The sequence below is a fragment of the Protobothrops mucrosquamatus genome, unplaced genomic scaffold (assembly GCF_001527695.2).
Source record: "Protobothrops mucrosquamatus isolate PMUCROS unplaced genomic scaffold, P.Mucros_1.0 scaffold306, whole genome shotgun sequence".
NCBI lineage: Eukaryota > Metazoa > Chordata > Lepidosauria > Squamata > Viperidae > Protobothrops > Protobothrops mucrosquamatus.
The window spans coordinates 482,113-499,337 of record NW_015386648.1 but is presented as its reverse complement, the minus strand read 5'-3'; the positions used below and the strand labels follow the sequence as shown (position 1 = coordinate 499,337).

The following is a 17,225-nucleotide window of genomic DNA, read 5'->3' as shown; positions in this document are numbered from 1 at the left end:
AATAATAATAATAATAATAATAATAATAATAATAGTCCAAGCTGCTTCAGTTTTTGGCATGCCACTGCAGGCACTTGAATTTCCTTTAGAATGGCAGGCTAAATGCCAGTTTAGTCTGAACGCATTCCTAGATTTATATTATTCTAGAGATTCTAATCACCATGTTGCTAAATTAGGGAGAATAATAAATTGTGTTTAAATATAGGAAATATTTATTTTATTTTAGGTGTGCAGGGAGCAGCAGGATTTCCAGGACCTCCAGGTGAACAAGGTAGACCTGGTTTTTTGGGAACTCCAGGTTTCCCAGGATTACCTGGTACCCCAGGTAGAAAAGGTAAATATTGTGGAGAAAAATGATTATTACAGGTGTCAGTGCGCAGCATGGCATTAAAATGCATACATAATGTTTGATATAAAGGTACTGCATAAACTGGTGTTTTGAAAACACATCTCTAGCCTACCTATTCCATTCTATTAGGCTTATAACTTTAGTAGAAGGAGATTTAAAATTTTTGATTGCCTGTGGAACAAAAATAGATTGTGCATCCAGGTTCCATCATTTGTACAATGGTACATGAGAAAGACCTTGAGAGATGGAGAAAAGAAATGCTGCCTAGGGAATGGTCAGATAAGAGAGGGCATAGCTCACAGCTGCATAAGAGGTGGACACCTCTCACTAACTTTTCAGGTTGTAAAGGAGATGGCAGGAGAGTTATACTTTCAGAACTTCAAGATTTTGTTAATGTATTCTTACAATAAAGTAGAATAAGCTCATCCGACTGTGTTTCCTGTCTGATCTATCTGAGAAGGGTTACAATTTTATTCAGTCAGATGCATGCATTCGACACAGACAAATTATTAGGGGTAGCTATTGTCAAATTATAAAACTGTAGGTGTTTGGGTACATTTAGACCCCACATCACTGCACTGGATACCAAATAACAAATAATTAATGATAACAATGATAGTAATTTGAGCTTGCAAGTGATAAGTAAAACCTGATAACAACTTTGATGAAATCATTGGCATCAAAATTTTGTTTCAAAAGTAAAATCAAAATTATTAGATAAATTACCCAATAAGGATACTGAGATAACATTTTATATCATTAGTGCCAATCTTCCATTCCATTTTAAGCATCTTCAGAAAGTCTTTAACATGTATTGAATATTTTCTGGGAAATACTAGGGAATAGATAGGTAATAGACTAAAAAATGTAAAATTATGATTTTATAATTGGATTTATCTTCCTGGAAGTAACAAAAAGTTTACATTTGCTAAATTTCAGGTAAATATTTGATAGAAAAAAATGTTCATTGACTACTTGTTTTATTTGTCTATTTGTTGCATTTTTATAAAATGATCACTTTCTTTTCCTGAATTCACTCAATCCTATTTTCTCCAAAATATCAAAGGCTTATTGGGATCACCTGGAGTAAATGGTGTAAATGGACAAAAAGGTCAAAAGGGTTTGTCAGGACCCCCAGGTAAAGAATTAAAATTATTATACATTTTTTTAAATTAAAGGCAATATCAAGAAACAATTATTTACACTTAATGTATGATTCTTGGCTCTTGATGACATTAGTTACTTCTAATGCAAACTAGTAAAAATATGCAATAGTTAATATTATTATACTGGAATGTCTAATGAAGAAAACAATTATACTGCAAGAAATTAATCAACTGTATTTTGAATGAAATATTCATGATGTAACAAAAAAGGCTAATTATCAGAGAAAACTCTACGTGAGTCTTTGTGCATATGTATAGTATTACGTGATTATCCATGGTAATTTCTACTAGCAGCCTCTCACCCATGTTGTTTTGCAAAATTCATTGACCTTAGTTATCTCTAGAAGTGAAGGATTCAATATACCAAATAGGAAAGCTGAAAAAATCACATATTGACCAAATGTAGCTTCTGTTTGATAGAATCAAAGGAATAAATCATTTATGCCATTAAATCCAGCATTCATTCCCTTTCACTCATTATTGTTCTCTTATAAAGGTTTAAGTAAAATGGGACCTCCAGGGTGCATAGGAGAACAAGGGCCAAAAGGTAACAGAGGAGAACCTGGGCTTCCAGGAAGTACTCAACTAGGTCCCCAAGGAGAGAAAGGTCTAAGAGGTCCTCCTGGTAAGTAGTAGATCTCTTAATTTAAAAAAAACACCACCATTTGTTTTTGTTACCTAAGATGTGGAGAAAATGCTCTCTTAAATCATAAGCCAGAGTGATTGGAGATAGATTAAACTAAGTATGTTTTATTGGTAAGCACTACATCACTGGGCTCCTCACCAAAGGAAGAGCCCTGAACATAGCAAGGTTATGGGTAATATAGTTTTGACTTGTTGCATAGGAATGAAGAAAGAAAATTATGTAAATCACATTATGACCTCTAAATCAGAATGCATTAGATAAAATATTGGGGGATGATCTTATTTTGACACCCTAATACATTTCTCTACATTATTAGAATTCTATCTTGCCAGATTTCAATTATTTCGTTCTATAAACAATGGCTTTATTGTCGTTATATATTGCATCGTTTCACATCATTCTTTTCCTCACAGCTAGAAGGGGCAAGAGTCTTATTTTGTGTTCTCTATTCTAGAGTCAGAGATTCTTAGTAAATGAGTAATGTAAACTAAATCAAATGTACGTATTACAGTTCCATAGCCAGTTGATAAACAATATCTTGATTGTTTCAAAAGCTGCAGTAATAATTTATTGAATTCTCATACTGTCAATTTTTGCATAGTAATTAAAACAACAGATGTGCGATATGTACCTTTTCTTAAGTAAATGTGATAGGAGAAAGGAAATCTATAAAACATGGCCAGTATTAATATTTTATCTTTATTCTTTTTTTCTTGCAGGTAAGCCAGGTGTTTCTGGTTCTGCTGGCCGTATGGGTCAGTCTCCTGAAAATAGAACTTGTGGCTTTCCAGGAGACCAAGGCCCGGCTGGGGCAGATGGCATTAGAGGTACTTCTAAAGTAGTATTTGAATAACGGAAATGCAAAAGTCGATTGAACCATTTAAAATCATTTGACTTCCTCCAGAAATTCTCTTAGGGAACATTTTTTAAAATCCATACTAGAGGATCCTCTCCTTCAAGACTCTAATCAAAAAGTGGTCTTTTACTGGGTTTTTATTGTATTGCAACTGAAAAGCTTTGGGGCAATGGTGGCTTTTAAACATTGTTACAGATGAATTGCCTGCTTGCTTGCTTGCATTTGGTTTTAACAGTAAAACTGATTATCCAGCAAGATTTAACTTTGAAGAAATGTTTAATACTCTGAACAGAATAGTATACTCTGTAGGCAAAGAGAAGTCTTGGAAAACCTTTTACAGCAACCCTTTTTATGTAATTCCACTTTTTCATCTGGTTGGTGAACCCTTGAAGCAAGATAGATGGCAAACACATTTAATAAATAAATAAATTGTGAATTGAACGTTCTGTTGTGATATTGAAAATTAATACTTTTGATAAATCAAAAGTATATTCATGATATTGAAAATGTTGACATTTGTTACCAATCATTTTACTTTTTATTTCAGGCCCTCCAGGCAATCCTGGGCCTCCAGGAAAAATTATACTTATGAAAGGAGATCCAGGGGACTCTGGTACTTTGGGCCCCCCTGGCGTTCCTGGTCCATGTGGTAAACAGGGAACTAAGGGTATTCCAGGAAACCAAGGAAGAAAAGGCTCAAAAGGTATGTATGAAATTACTAGTTTAGCACAGATTTAAATTTTGGATTAGAAATTTCCAGTAGTAGAGATGCAGCACTGATCCCTTTTTTCTCGTTGTTGAGGTCTAATGGGGAAGCCTGGTCTGCAAGGATCACCTGGTGTCCCTGGGGAGCCTGGGGCTCAAGGTCTTCAGGGCCCAACTGGTCCTGTGGGCCATAAAGGTAAATCTTAACATTTCAGGCATTATTATTATTTTTATCTTGACTGTTCTGAATTCACAGTTCAAATGATATGATTATCAAATTACAACCAGATGCGTTAGCCTGACTGTGCCATTAGGTTGAGCCATCTCAAGCAGCTGACTGAGGAAGCACATTGTATTTATTTTATTATAATTTCATTTTTATTGCCAGTGGAGGTTGAGTGTTGCTGAATTTTCATTCTCAGGAGTGAATACATTAACTAAATTTAGGTATTAAGTTGCTTTGAGTTGATGGGAAGCAAATCCTGTTTGCTGCTTTTCTAAGGCAGCAAAATCTTGAGCTCACATTTCAAGTCATAGCAGTTCTTGTTGTATTTCTATACCAGTATTTCTCAACCTTATCAATTCTAAGATGTGTGAATGTCATCTCTGATGATTCTGGGAGTCCACATATCTTAAATCAACCAAGATGATTAAAGGCCTGAAGACAAAAACATATGAAGAATGGTTGCAGGAATTGGGTATGGCCAGTCTAGAGAAAAGAAGGACTAGCGGTGACATGATAGCAGTATTCCAGTATTTGAGGGGCTGGCACAAAGAAGAGGGGGTTAACTTAAAGCACCAGAACCAAGACAAGAAACAATGGATGGAAACTAATCAAGGAAAGGTGCAACCTGGAATTAAGGAGAAACTTCCTAACAGTGAAAACAATTAAGCGGTCTAACAGCTTGCCTTCAGAAGTTGTGGGTACTTTATCACTTGAGGTTTTTAAGAAGAGACTGGAGAGCCACCTGTCTGAAATGGTATTGGGCAGGGGGTCCCCAACTCCCAGGCCGTGGCCCACTACCGGGCAGCAACCTGTTCAAAACAAGGCCATGGAAGAAATGGGCAAGTGCATGTGCATGAAGCTCCACTTGCATGAGAGGTGGGCAAACACATGTACACACAAAACTCCACTCATATAGGCAGAGGGCACTTGCACTTGCACACAAAGCTCCATTCATTTGAACAGAGTTGCACGATTGGTGCTTTGAATGCAAGCACAAGTGCCTCCATTCAAATGGGTGGAGCTTCAAGCGCGAGCACTCCATTTGCACAAGTGGAAAGCACATGCACACCACTAGCACAAATGGAGTTGAGCACATGCCACTCACATTCCCCCCATCACACCAGGCTGGAAAAGTTGGAGATCGCAGGTATAGGGTCTCCTGCTTGAGCAGGGAGTTGAACTAGAAGACTTCCAAGGTACCTTCCAGCACTATTCTGATTGATTGATTGAACTTGATACAGTTGAGGAACACTATCCTATATTAATCTGTCTCTATGATTTTCTTCCTACATGTGAAATGGCTGTCATGATATGATCCTTGGCCTTTATTCTACTAGGTTACAGAGGTAAGCTAAAGAAAGTATTTTCTTGAGTGCTTGTTGATTTCCCATTTATCCTCAAATCTCATTCTGTTGTGTTAATTAAAACATTCTAATAACATTCCTCTTGACCATAGAAGTTAATATACTCTTCAAAACACTTTTAATCTCTCGCTGTTTTACTGATGTCAGGGAAAGGACCAAGTACTGGCAAAGGCAATTCCTTGGAAGAAGTTATGTAAATTTGTATCTCAGTGCTGCACAGAAATAAATAAATAACAGGACTGTAGAATGCTTTGCAAATAATTAGGGGAAAGTGCTTTGGAGTTCACAGGGGCAAAATGATTGTACCTATCTCTTTAAAGACATTATGTCTTTCCCTGGTATTGCATGATGATTGGAAATCACAGGGAGAAAGTAGAAGATATTGAGAAAATTTGTGTGATGATGCTGTTTATTTATTTATCAAATGTGTAAGATTGCTTGGCTTATAACAGTACAAATCAGAAAAAGAGTGATGAACATTCAGAAAGAGCAAAATAATCATACCTCTTTTGCCTAAACCACTTCTTCGAGGGTGCTGCTATTCATCCTAGACCAAAGCCTGGGGGGAGAGCTAGACTTTAAGGGTTCGTTTAACTAAGGTGATGGTAGGTGACATATAGATCTTGGAGAGGCCAATATTCTTCCAGAGGCAGGCAATGTTTAAACTGACAGCTTAATCAATGGATTTGAAGTAGGCCAACTCTGCCAGCTTAAACAGGATGGGCAGACAATACAGGTGGCACATAGCTGATGAGTCTTCGGAAAACCAGGCCATATGCCATGAAGGCCTTTATAAATCAAAGTGAGCACCTTGAATTACACCTATAACCCTATTGTGCAATTCATAAATCAGAAGTGTTACATGGATGTACTAGGGCATGCCCATAACTCATTTATGCAGCTTCTGAGTGTTCTTTAAAGGCAGTCTCATGTAGAACACACTGCAAGAGTCCATATGTGAGGTGACCAAAGCATGAGTTGACTGTTCATTGACTGATCCAGGAATGTGTGCAGTTGGTACATAAGATGAATTTGTGCCAAGGCCTCTATTGCCACAGCTGCCACCTGCTCCTTGAAGCAAGAGCTATGAATCCAGAGAGACTTCTACCTGAAGAACCCCTACCGAAACATTTGTTCAGGTTTAATAACTACGTTCATTTATCTCCAGGTGTAGGAGCCAGTCTGTCTATAACCTTGTTCAATAATATCACTTCACCTTAAATGCAGTTGTTGAAGCAAATTCACGTTGATCACAATGTATGAGCACAATGTATTCCTTATAATCATTTCTTTATTTTTATTTCCTTTCCATTGAATCACTTTTAGATAAGATGGGTAGCACATAAATCTAATAATAAATAAGTAAGTAAGTAAGTAAGTAAGTAAGTAAGTAAGTAAGTAAGTAAGTAAGTAAATAAATAAATAAATACAATATAAAACAATAAAAGATCATTGGTCAAACATGAGAAGAATTTCTTCATACTGGTATCTAATGTACTTTTAATTTATTTATTTAATTTAATTTATTTAATTTATTAATTTATTTAATACTGCTTATTTCAGGGGACCCAGGAGAACCTGGAAGAGTTGATTATTCATCATGTCCTAAGATTCCAGGGCCTCCTGGAGTATTAGGCCCACGAGGACCACCAGGCTTTGTAGGATTAAGAGGGCCAATTGGCTTTCCTGGACCTCCAGGTAAAAGATTGTATGATTTCAGAAATTATGTAATAAGGAAGAGGTAGAGTCTCAAAAATCTTTACTATTTATTTTCTCAAGTTAGGGTTGGGTAACTTCTGAAATGCTCATGTGTGACTTCAAGGACCTTACTGTCCTGGGTAGAAAGGCCAACAGTGAAAGATCAAAACTTTCAGATCCAGTTTTGGAAGTAGAGTTATCTTAGGTAACAAATAGGTGTATGAAACACCCAATAATTACTTTAAAATGCAAAGTGGTCACATTTCTGTATTGGAAATGGGTTTAAGGAATAAAATGGGTGTCTTAACCTAAAATCTCCCCAACTCCTAACACAGAAAGCCTGAACTTTTCAGGACCCACACTTTGGTAATATTCTGTAGTTAGACATGTTGGGCATACCAAACTATATATGTGAGAGCCAGTTTGGTCCAGTAGTTAAGGCACCTGGCTAGAAAGACTCTAAGTTCAAGTCCCATCTCAGCCATGAAAGCCAGCTGGGCGATTTTGGACCAGTCACTCTCTTTCAGCCCAACCAACGACAGGGCTGTTGTTTTAAAGGAAAATAGGTGGAAGGTGTGTTTGGATATGTTCTCCATCTTGAGGTATTTGTAAAAATATTAAAGATTGGATACAACTAAATAAATAAAATATTTATCTAAGACTGGCCCATCCCTATGTTTGTGCACCTTCATTTTACCTCCATCTTTATGTCACACATTTTTACAGTCTTCTGTCCAAATTTCTTATTCCACTTAACATCAAAGCACTGTTTTTCAAACTTGGCAACTTTAAAATATGTGGAGTCCCCCATGCTTGCTGGGGAATTCTGGGAGTTGAACTCCATGCATCTTAAAGTTGCCAAATTTAAAAAATATTGATGTAAAGTGTTATATTTCCACAGTGTAACACCAAATATAAGTTTAATCATCAGAAAGCTTGCAGTATCAACAATAAGAGTCTGTCACTTGTTCTAGAGACAGAAGAGGGGATAGTTATGTATGCATAGTGTGGAATTATATCTATTCTCAAATAAATGTGATATATTTTAGGAAATAAAGGAGAAGAAGGTTCATTAGGTGAGCAAGGGCTAGAAGGCTCGCTCGGACCACTAGGACCTCATGGTGATCAAGGTGACATGGGAGAAAAAGGAAACACGGGGTCACAAGGTTCTACTCTATTTTATTTGCTCCTCTTTTAGAAGTATATTTATTTTGCAAATGGATAATGTTTAGATAATAAATATTGGTGACTGTGATTTTTTTTACTTGGAAATATTGAACTTGTATCCTGATGTTTCTGTCCCATAGGAGCAGAAACTGAGTTCTTTACATTTTTGAGGTCAAATCTCTGTATAATTTTGTGAAAATTGCCATCTTATTGATCATGATAGATAAATAGATAGAGATAGATGATAGATAGATAGATGGATGGATGGATGGATGGATGGATGGATGGATGGATGGATGGATGGATAGCTAGCTAGCTAGCTAGCTAGATAGATAGATGATAGATAGATAGATAGATAGATAGATAGATAGATAGATAGATAGATAGATAGATAGATAGATAGATAAATAGATAAATAGACAGATAATTTCAAATTTAGGAATAAAGACTCCTCATCCACTTTCAAACTAATTCTAGAAAGTATTTTTTTAAAAATGGTGCCAACTTTTAAGTAGGTTCTTACTTGTCTACCTTATCCATTCCTTAAGGTCCTTCAGGCCAAACTGGGATTCCAGGGCCACCAGGATCAGCATCCAAATGGAGTAGTGGGTTCCTGCTTGTTTTGCATAGTCAGTCAGAAACAGAACCGTTTTGCCCTGAGGGAATGGCAAGATTATGGACTGGATACAGCCTGCTATATTTTGAAGGGCAGGAAAAAGCTCATAATCAAGACCTTGGTGAGCATTATAACATTTACAAAAATGTTGTAATATTTTGCCCTTTTATTGTAAATTGTTGTATTATATCTTATTGAAGTTTTTATCTTAGGCTAAAGTTGGGGAGCTTCAAACATATGATCGGTTTATGAAGTCTCAATTATTAGGTGTAATAGATCAGCTTACTAGGAATAACAAGTTGACTGTACATTCATTTTCATATATGACATTTGTTAAACTTGTTTGGAAACTAATGTTATCAGACTTTTTCTTATAAGTCATAGCTATCTGAATCTGAATCTGTGCTGTTCCACCATCTATGCTGTTGTAGGATAGGGACTATTTTTTATTTTGTGATGTACCATTTTGTTTTATGTAATGGTTATTCTCTCTGCTCCCCTACTTGAACCTTCATTATCAGGTTGACTTTGCTGAAGGCGGAATGCCCAAAGGGTTGTATCTTTGGTTTTATTTGCAATAATTTTATATGCCTGACCACTCCCTCAATCATTACTAGAGTTTTAAGCATGATTTTGGAGAGCATGTTACAATCCTGATGTTACTACAAACATTTAAAAATGAGCTAAGTTTCTTGTAGCATTTTAATTTATATAAAATATGGAATTGTCTAAGCATTTTATTATGGACAAGTGCCACTATTTCCATTTTTTAAAAAATTAAGGGTAAATAACAAAATTTACTCTATATAATCAAAATTACAGGACTGGTTATAATAACATCCTTGATGTTTTCTCAAAATACTGGGGGTGCAATTTGTAACCTATTAGCTGAATTTTATAAATCAGCAATCAAAACCTGTTATGATTGTTTGTTGAGCAAAACATGTAAGCTGATTTGGTCTGTGCCCTATGTTGGTTCATTTATCTCAGAAATATTTACACTGCTGAGACTGTTTCATCAGGGATTCTACTCTTAACTAACATTTGAAACGTTAGATATTTTCTCCAAATGGACTGTAAAGTTTCTGTTATGAAAATATTTAATCTTTATTCTAAAATTCCCATCATAATAAAATTGTTTACATAGCACTTAAAAATTCAGTCTCTACAGTAAGCAAAAAAAATTGTCTGATTTGTGTAACTGTTTATTCTGGAAGACACATGATAGATAGCTTTTGTTTAGAAATTCTGTAAATGCATCAAAAATCCTTATCACTTACTGGCTTTGTAGAACTAAAATGAGATAAGGAATAAAGCTACTCTAGCAATTATTAATATTGCTAATATTTGGATTGTTAATTGTTTTCTAGGTCTGGCTGGATCCTGTCTTCCTGTGTTTAGCACTATGCCTTTTACCTATTGCAATGTCAACGAAGTCTGCTACTACGCAAGTCGAAATGATAAATCTTACTGGCTTTCAAGTGCAGCTCCTTTGCCTATGATGCCCCTCTCAGATGAAGAAATACAGCCCTATATTAGTCGATGTGTAGTATGTGAAGCTCCTGCCCAAGCCGTTGCAGTTCATAGTCAAGATCAATCCATTCCTTCTTGTCCACCAAACTGGAGAAGTCTTTGGATAGGTTACTCATTCTTAATGGTAAGACTGAATACTAGCATGATCTAACTAGTACTAGCACTTAGATTTAAATATTTCTTCATAGTGCTTTCCAATCTTCTCTAAGCGGTTTACAGAGTCAGCATATTGCCCCCAACAATCTGGGTCATTTTACTGACCTCAGAAGGAAGACTGACACAATCTTGACTGGTCAGGATCAAACTCCTGGCAATCAGCAGAGTTAGCCTGCAATACTGCACTCTAACAGATCAGTATGAATTCCTGTAATACTGATCTGATAACTGCAGTTTTCATTTGTTCATTAACAGATGTTTCTCGCTTTCAGAGTACTCATTTCTAAATACTTTAATACTCACTACTAAAATCATCACAGCATCTTATTTTATAGTTGGATTCTATCTGATAAATATATGACTATTAAACTCTGAAGTAAACTATAAAGCAGCCTGATCCAAAGATGCTTTTCAAAAGTCAACTGGACTTTCTTGGGGGGGGGGGGTGCTCTTGAAAATGTTTTACTTCTCCTCTAGGAAGCTTTTTCAGTTCAGAACTGAAAAAGCTTCTTGGATGAGAAGCAAAATGTTTTCAAAGGAAATCCCCCCCCCCAAAAAAAAGTCCAGTTGCCTTTTGAAAAACACGTTTGGGACAAATATGACCTGGATGGTTGAGTATTTCCATAGAGGTAAAGCAGCCTTTTAACCTACCTTAATTCAAAAATGAGAATTGTAGTAATTTACCTCTATATTTCTCTTATGAAATATTGCTGCAATATAAATGTAATGAACTTGATTCTTATTTTTTAAAAAATAAGTGGCATCCACACACTTCCGGTGGGCTGATCTGGGACTGGGAAGCCTCCACCAGGCTTCTGAGGCTCAGAACGGACTTCCGGAAGTGGCGTCCATGCACTTCCTGCAGTCTGTTCTGGGCTTTGCAAAAAGTGCTAGGGCTTCAGCCAGTTTGCCAAAGTCAACAAAAAATTAGCTACCGGTTCTGACGACCTGGTGCGAACTGGCTGAATCCCACCACTGGCCCTAATGTGTCTTTTAGAGCAAAAATTAATATAACACCCAGTCTTATTTTCGGGGAAACACAGTAGTTGTAAATGCAAGGAGCAGATGCAATGTTATCTTTTCAATGCTGTCATTACTTTAAAAAATTGCTAAAGAGGGCAGTTGTTAAGTGAGGACTACCTATGTAAAAATTTATTGGTAAGTTTTCCAGTCTACCGAAATCAGTTACAGATGAGTTATAATGAGACCAATGTACTGAAATATCTAAGATACTTACAAAACATTTAGCAGCAGCAATGACAATTAGAAACCAATGCAGTTACTCTATTAACAACTATTTGTTGTTGTTTTTTCTCTGTCCACTCACATTTGTTTGTTTATTTCTCACTCAAACTTACATGGCTGCCCATCTACCAAAAGGAAGTCTGGTAGCATTTTTACATTTGTTGATTGCTTTGTACCTGTCTCTTCCATGTAAATAAAAGATTGCCATACATTATGCACAAGAGTCGAAGAAGCTTCTTGAATGAGAAGTGAAACGTCTTCAAAGAAAAACAAGAAAGTCCAGTTGCCTCTTGAAAAAGCACCTTTTTGAAAACCATGACCTGGATGACTGAAAATCTCCATAGACATACATAATGATATTGTTTAGTTTCAGATGGATATGATTTACTCATATCATATTGGCCTTTATGCACTAAATGCTACTATCTGCATGTTTTATTTTCCTTCAGGTGTCTATGGAGGTTCTCAATCATCCAGATCATGGTTTTCCCCAAGGGTGCTGTTCAAAAGCCAACTGGACTTTTTTGGATTATTTTTTTTCTTTGAAAATATTTTGCTTCTCATCCAAGAAGTTCTGAAGAAGTTTCTTGGATAAAAAATGAAACATTTTCAAGGGAAAAAAGCCAAGAAAGTCCACTTTCCTTTTGGAAAAGCATCTCTGGGACTTTCCTTCAGTTATTGCATAATTCCGCTGACTTTGGCCACTGAGCAAATAATTAACTAAAATATCTCTACATCTTTAAAAAAATGGCTTACTTTACATTTTACAGCTATAGGAAATAAAATATTTTGATAATTTTGGGGTTGAAGGTGTAAAATGTTTGTTCAGGAAATCTAGTTGCAATTCTGGGAACAGAATGTAATGAAAAGTAGGAGACAATACTCAGCTAACTAGTTGGCACATCCATGTGTATTTCTTAAGAGGTTAAAAGGTGGTAGAAAATGTAGTAAAGCAATCTAAGCATAAATTTTACCTAATTATACTCAGAAGCATTACATATAAAATAATATTTAATTATCGGACAGTATAACAGGTTCATTAGCACCTAAAGGCAAATTGCGTATTATGCTACTATGTAACAAACATGATCTTGCTCATTTTGTTTTACACGAAATATACAGGAGTCCTGTTACAGGTCTTCTCAGCTGCTTCATTTGCAAACTGCCATATAGAGGTGAAGTCAATGGAATTTTTAATCTACTGAAGGATTAATTTTTAATCTTCTGAAGGATTCAGAAATGACCTTTAAGTGCCCAACTTGGTGGTGTGATACAATTACATAATTATAATAACCCGAAGTTATTAAGACCCACCATTGAATGCATTCAAGTGGAAGCTAGACAGCAGTTTGCCAGTGATATTTGGATATTGGTGCTGAGCAGCGGATTGGACATGATAGCCTAAATGTCCCAGCCCAACTGTAGATCTACGTAAAATGCAGAAACTTCCTAGATCTTTATTTGGTATGAATCTGTTCTATAATTTATAGTCCTCATTTAGTTTCAGAAGCCATCACCCTTATGTATATCAAATAGTGAAAAGATCACCCAATGGATAGCAAGCAGTAGAGTAAGGAGTAGGCTTCCTTGAGATTTGTGTGTGTTAGATCAGACATCCCCGACCTTTTGAGCACCAGGGACCGGTTCTGTGGAGAGGTTTTTCCGCGGACCAGAGGGGGCGTGGTTTCATGTACTGTCTGCATCCCGTGGATGGGGGTTTGCTTGTTTGTGCGACCCGGTTTTTGGCATGCTGCGGCCCGGTGCCAGTCCATGGACCGGGGTTTGGGGACCCGTGTTAGATTATAAGGAAAGTCATGAATACTTATTGATAAATCTAATTGGTTCTGGATCTCTCATCATATATCCCTGCCTCTTTTTTGTCAATATCTACATTGGCTGGATACTAAGAGCATTATCAGTTTAAATTGATGGCTGGTGCTGTAGCATTCCCCCCCCCCCCCCACACACACACTTATTGCCTATTCTGCTGAATTAGTTGTAGCCAGAATTCTAGAAGTTTCAAACACTTAAAATACTTTTTGTTGGACCTTTATGAAGCTGGTTAAAGCTCATTGTCAATTAGTCATTGTAAATTTAATCTGAAGTAATGCTAGTATTGTTTGTATTATACTGCATTAGGAAATATCCAAGAATGCATTGTTTTACTGTGCGTGCTTGATATTGTATACAGTTTTGAACCACCTGTATTGCATTTAATTAGAAGTGCACACTAATCAGAAGTACTACTGCTACATTTCCACTGGCTCCAGTCCAAATTAGAATTCCATCCAGGACCAGTACTAAGAATAAATGGGAAAGGTCAAGTGCCCAATACATATTAAACATCAGTGCTTCAACCTAGAATTAAAGTTATAACTGTAGCTTCAGAGTGCAATGAGATTAGAAATCCAGAAAAGCATTCCTGAGGATGAATGATTGGATGGCATAGGTGATATTTTTTTTCTTTTTTTCAGCATACAGGATCTGGTGACCAAGGAGGCGGGCAATCCCTCACGTCACCTGGAAGCTGCCTAGAGGACTTCCGATCAGCACCCTTTATTGAATGCCAGGGTCAGCAAGGAACATGTCACTTTTTTATTAATGAATACAGTTTCTGGCTAGTTACAGTGAACAATGAGACACAGTTTTCATCATCTCCTCTCTCAGGGACTATCAAAGATGAACAAGAACAACGGCAAAATATTGGCAGATGTCAGGTTTGCATGAAATATGCCTAGTGGACATTGAACCTTTTTTGAACAAAAATAAACCATTTTTTTCTCATCTCGGTGCTGTGTCATTATTACATCTACAAACTGATCAGCAATTGTGAGTTGTAAAGGCATATTTAGATGGCAACCAGGAAGTAAAGAACTGCATAAATCAGAGATGAATACCAGCTTTGTAGTTCAATTGATTTTGCTCATTCATAATTTTATTTAGGTTTGAGGATCCAAGTGATAGCATCATTAACTTATAACCATTTTCTTTCCTACTTTAGTTAGGTTTGTTTTTCCACAGACAGACAGAAATGCTTGTACTAGAAATTCCACTTCACTTAAAATATTTTTTCCCTACAACAGTGAGAAAGTAGAGAAAAGAAGTATGTATTTTGTCTTTTCAGTACCCAAGAGATATATCTATGTATCTATAGTATTTCAAATCTGTATATATACCAGTGATAAAATTGTCTGCCTTGTTTAAAGACACATTTATTATATTTTACACTTTTAAGGAACACTGGAAATGTAATACTGCAATACAGATAGTCCTTTACTCACCATCATTTGTTTGGTGACCAATCAAAATTACAATGGCATTGAAGAAAATGACTTAGGACTGGTTTTCACACTTACGACCATTGTAGAATCCCTATTAATCAAAATTTGGGCACTTGAAAACTGGCATGTATTTATCAAAGTTGTACTTTCTGGGGTCATCTAATCACCATTTTTAAGCTTCCCATCTGATTTTCAACAAGCAAAATCAGTGGGGGGAAATTCACATTTGCTTAACAGCTGCATGATGCACTTAACAACCACAGTGACTCACTTAACAACTGTGGCAAAAAAGGTCATGAAATGGGGTGCAACTTACTCAAGGTCTTGCTTAGCAATGGAAATTTTGGGCTTCAAAGGTGGTCGTAAATCAAGGACTATGTGTAGTCAGTATTCTTTTTCTTAGAAATCATCTGTATCTGGCCCGGACAAAGCAAAACCAAACGTTTTCTGAGCAAAATGTGACAGTGAGTTTGTTTAGACACAATAATTTGTTGTCCTCACCCTTTTCATTTCATAATTTAAAAAAAAATGAAGGTAGAGTTGCTTTCTGAGAAGCTCTAAAGCAGAAGTTAAAAGCTTACATTTTGATGGCAAAATATATGATTAATTCAAGTGTAATGTTTCAAGTTGTTTTTGAATTAATTCCGTAAAATGTTTTAGCTTTAGTTTTAACCATCTTAAGTAAAACTAGCAGACTCTCTGCAAACTATAATACAGTAGACAGCAATATCATCTCAGTATCAGGACATTTTAAAAGCTGGACCTTTCCGGAAAAGTAACATTTTCATTTTGCAGTTACATGCCCAAAAATGTAAGCACTCCTGATTAAATTGTATGTTTCAATGGAACTGAATAGAAGCTGTTCACTTTACAACCCAAAGCATAATATTAACTCCTTCTGCAGGCTTGGTCTACATACTATTCAGGGCAGGTGTGGAAGTTAAGGCATCTTCCCAGTTCATATTTTATGACATCTATTCAGTGGAAACACCAGCTTCCAAAGTTTCCTGTAACTAATTTAGAATCTTCCTATTCCTTTTCTGGATTTTTTCCACTCCTACATTATTCTTCTACCTCAGAGCTCCAACCAATAGTATTCAGGAAAAAGCAAGTAATATATTTCTTTTAAAAACACAAATCCTACATATTTCCCGTTTATCTAGAAAGTGAAAGAGAATACTGAATAAACAATCTGATAAAATATGTGACACTGCCCAAAGCTATTATGCAAGTGGGTGTATATATAAATAAATATTGTTGCATCTTACATTTCTGCATATATGAAGCAGGGCACAAAAGGCTACATGCCACAAAAAAACAAAATTTACATTGTCCTTCCATTCAGAAAGCAGAAATAACATTTAAATACTCATTTCTTTGTTTGCTTTTTTATTACACTGAAAAAATTCTGACTTCTAATAGTTTCTGTTTAAAATAAATATACATATAATACAGAATGAATCATATTAGTTTTTCAATTGATAATATATCTAGTTTTATTTAAATGCATTAATTAAATAATGTATCATTGATTGTTAACAGTAATCTATTTAAGTGACTAAACTAGTAGACCAGAGAAACGCAGTGGATGTAGTATACTTAGATTTCAGTAAGGCATTTGACAAAATAGACCACAACCTACTAATTGACAAGCTAGAAAAAGGTGGAATAGACCAGTGTTTCTCAACCTTGGCAATTTTAAGGCATGTGGACTTCAACTCCCAGAATTCCACAGCCAGCATTGCTGGCTGTGGAATTCTGGGAGTTGAAGTCCACATGCCTTAAAATTGTCAAGGTTGAGAAACACTGGAATAGACAACATCACCACCAGATGGATCTGTAGCTGGATAACAAACTGTACTCAACGAGTAGTCCTCAATGGCACTACATCCACATGGAGAGAAGTAAGCAGTAGGGTACCACAAGGTTCTGTCTTAGACCCAGTACTCTTCAATATCTTCATCAATGATTTAGATGAGGGAATTGAAGGGGAACTCATCAAATTTGCAGATGACACCAAACTGTCAGGAGTAGCCAACATCCCAGAAGACAAACTCAGGATCCAAATAGATCTTGACAAACTCGAACAATAGGCCCTATCCAACAAAATGAGTTTCAACGTGGAGAAAAGCAAAGTCCTACACTTAGGAAGGAAAAAAAGTCACGAATATAGATTGGGCGAGATCTGGCTTAAAAACAGTAAGTGTGAGAGGGACC

General features: G+C 36.2%; 1 protein-coding gene across 1 annotated transcript in view; it reads left to right on the top strand.

The window, feature by feature from the left end:
• The window catches only part of COL4A4 (collagen type IV alpha 4 chain), a gene marked incomplete at its 5' end in the record, with an annotated part of 64,300 nt that extends 49,835 nt beyond the window's left edge, over nt 1–14,465 (top strand). The window contains 12 exons of the mRNA XM_029283982.1: nt 227–334; nt 1,416–1,487; nt 2,012–2,140; nt 2,881–2,988; nt 3,565–3,720; nt 3,820–3,918; nt 5,286–5,294; nt 6,876–7,010; nt 8,060–8,176; nt 8,726–8,914; nt 10,164–10,450; nt 14,202–14,465. Coding sequence (XP_029139815.1) covers nt 227–334; nt 1,416–1,487; nt 2,012–2,140; nt 2,881–2,988; nt 3,565–3,720; nt 3,820–3,918; nt 5,286–5,294; nt 6,876–7,010; nt 8,060–8,176; nt 8,726–8,914; nt 10,164–10,450; nt 14,202–14,465 — 1,673 coding nt within the window. The remainder of the gene's footprint in view (nt 1–226; nt 335–1,415; nt 1,488–2,011; nt 2,141–2,880; nt 2,989–3,564; nt 3,721–3,819; nt 3,919–5,285; nt 5,295–6,875; nt 7,011–8,059; nt 8,177–8,725; nt 8,915–10,163; nt 10,451–14,201) is intronic.
• Between the last annotated feature and the right edge of the window lie 2,760 nt (nt 14,466–17,225).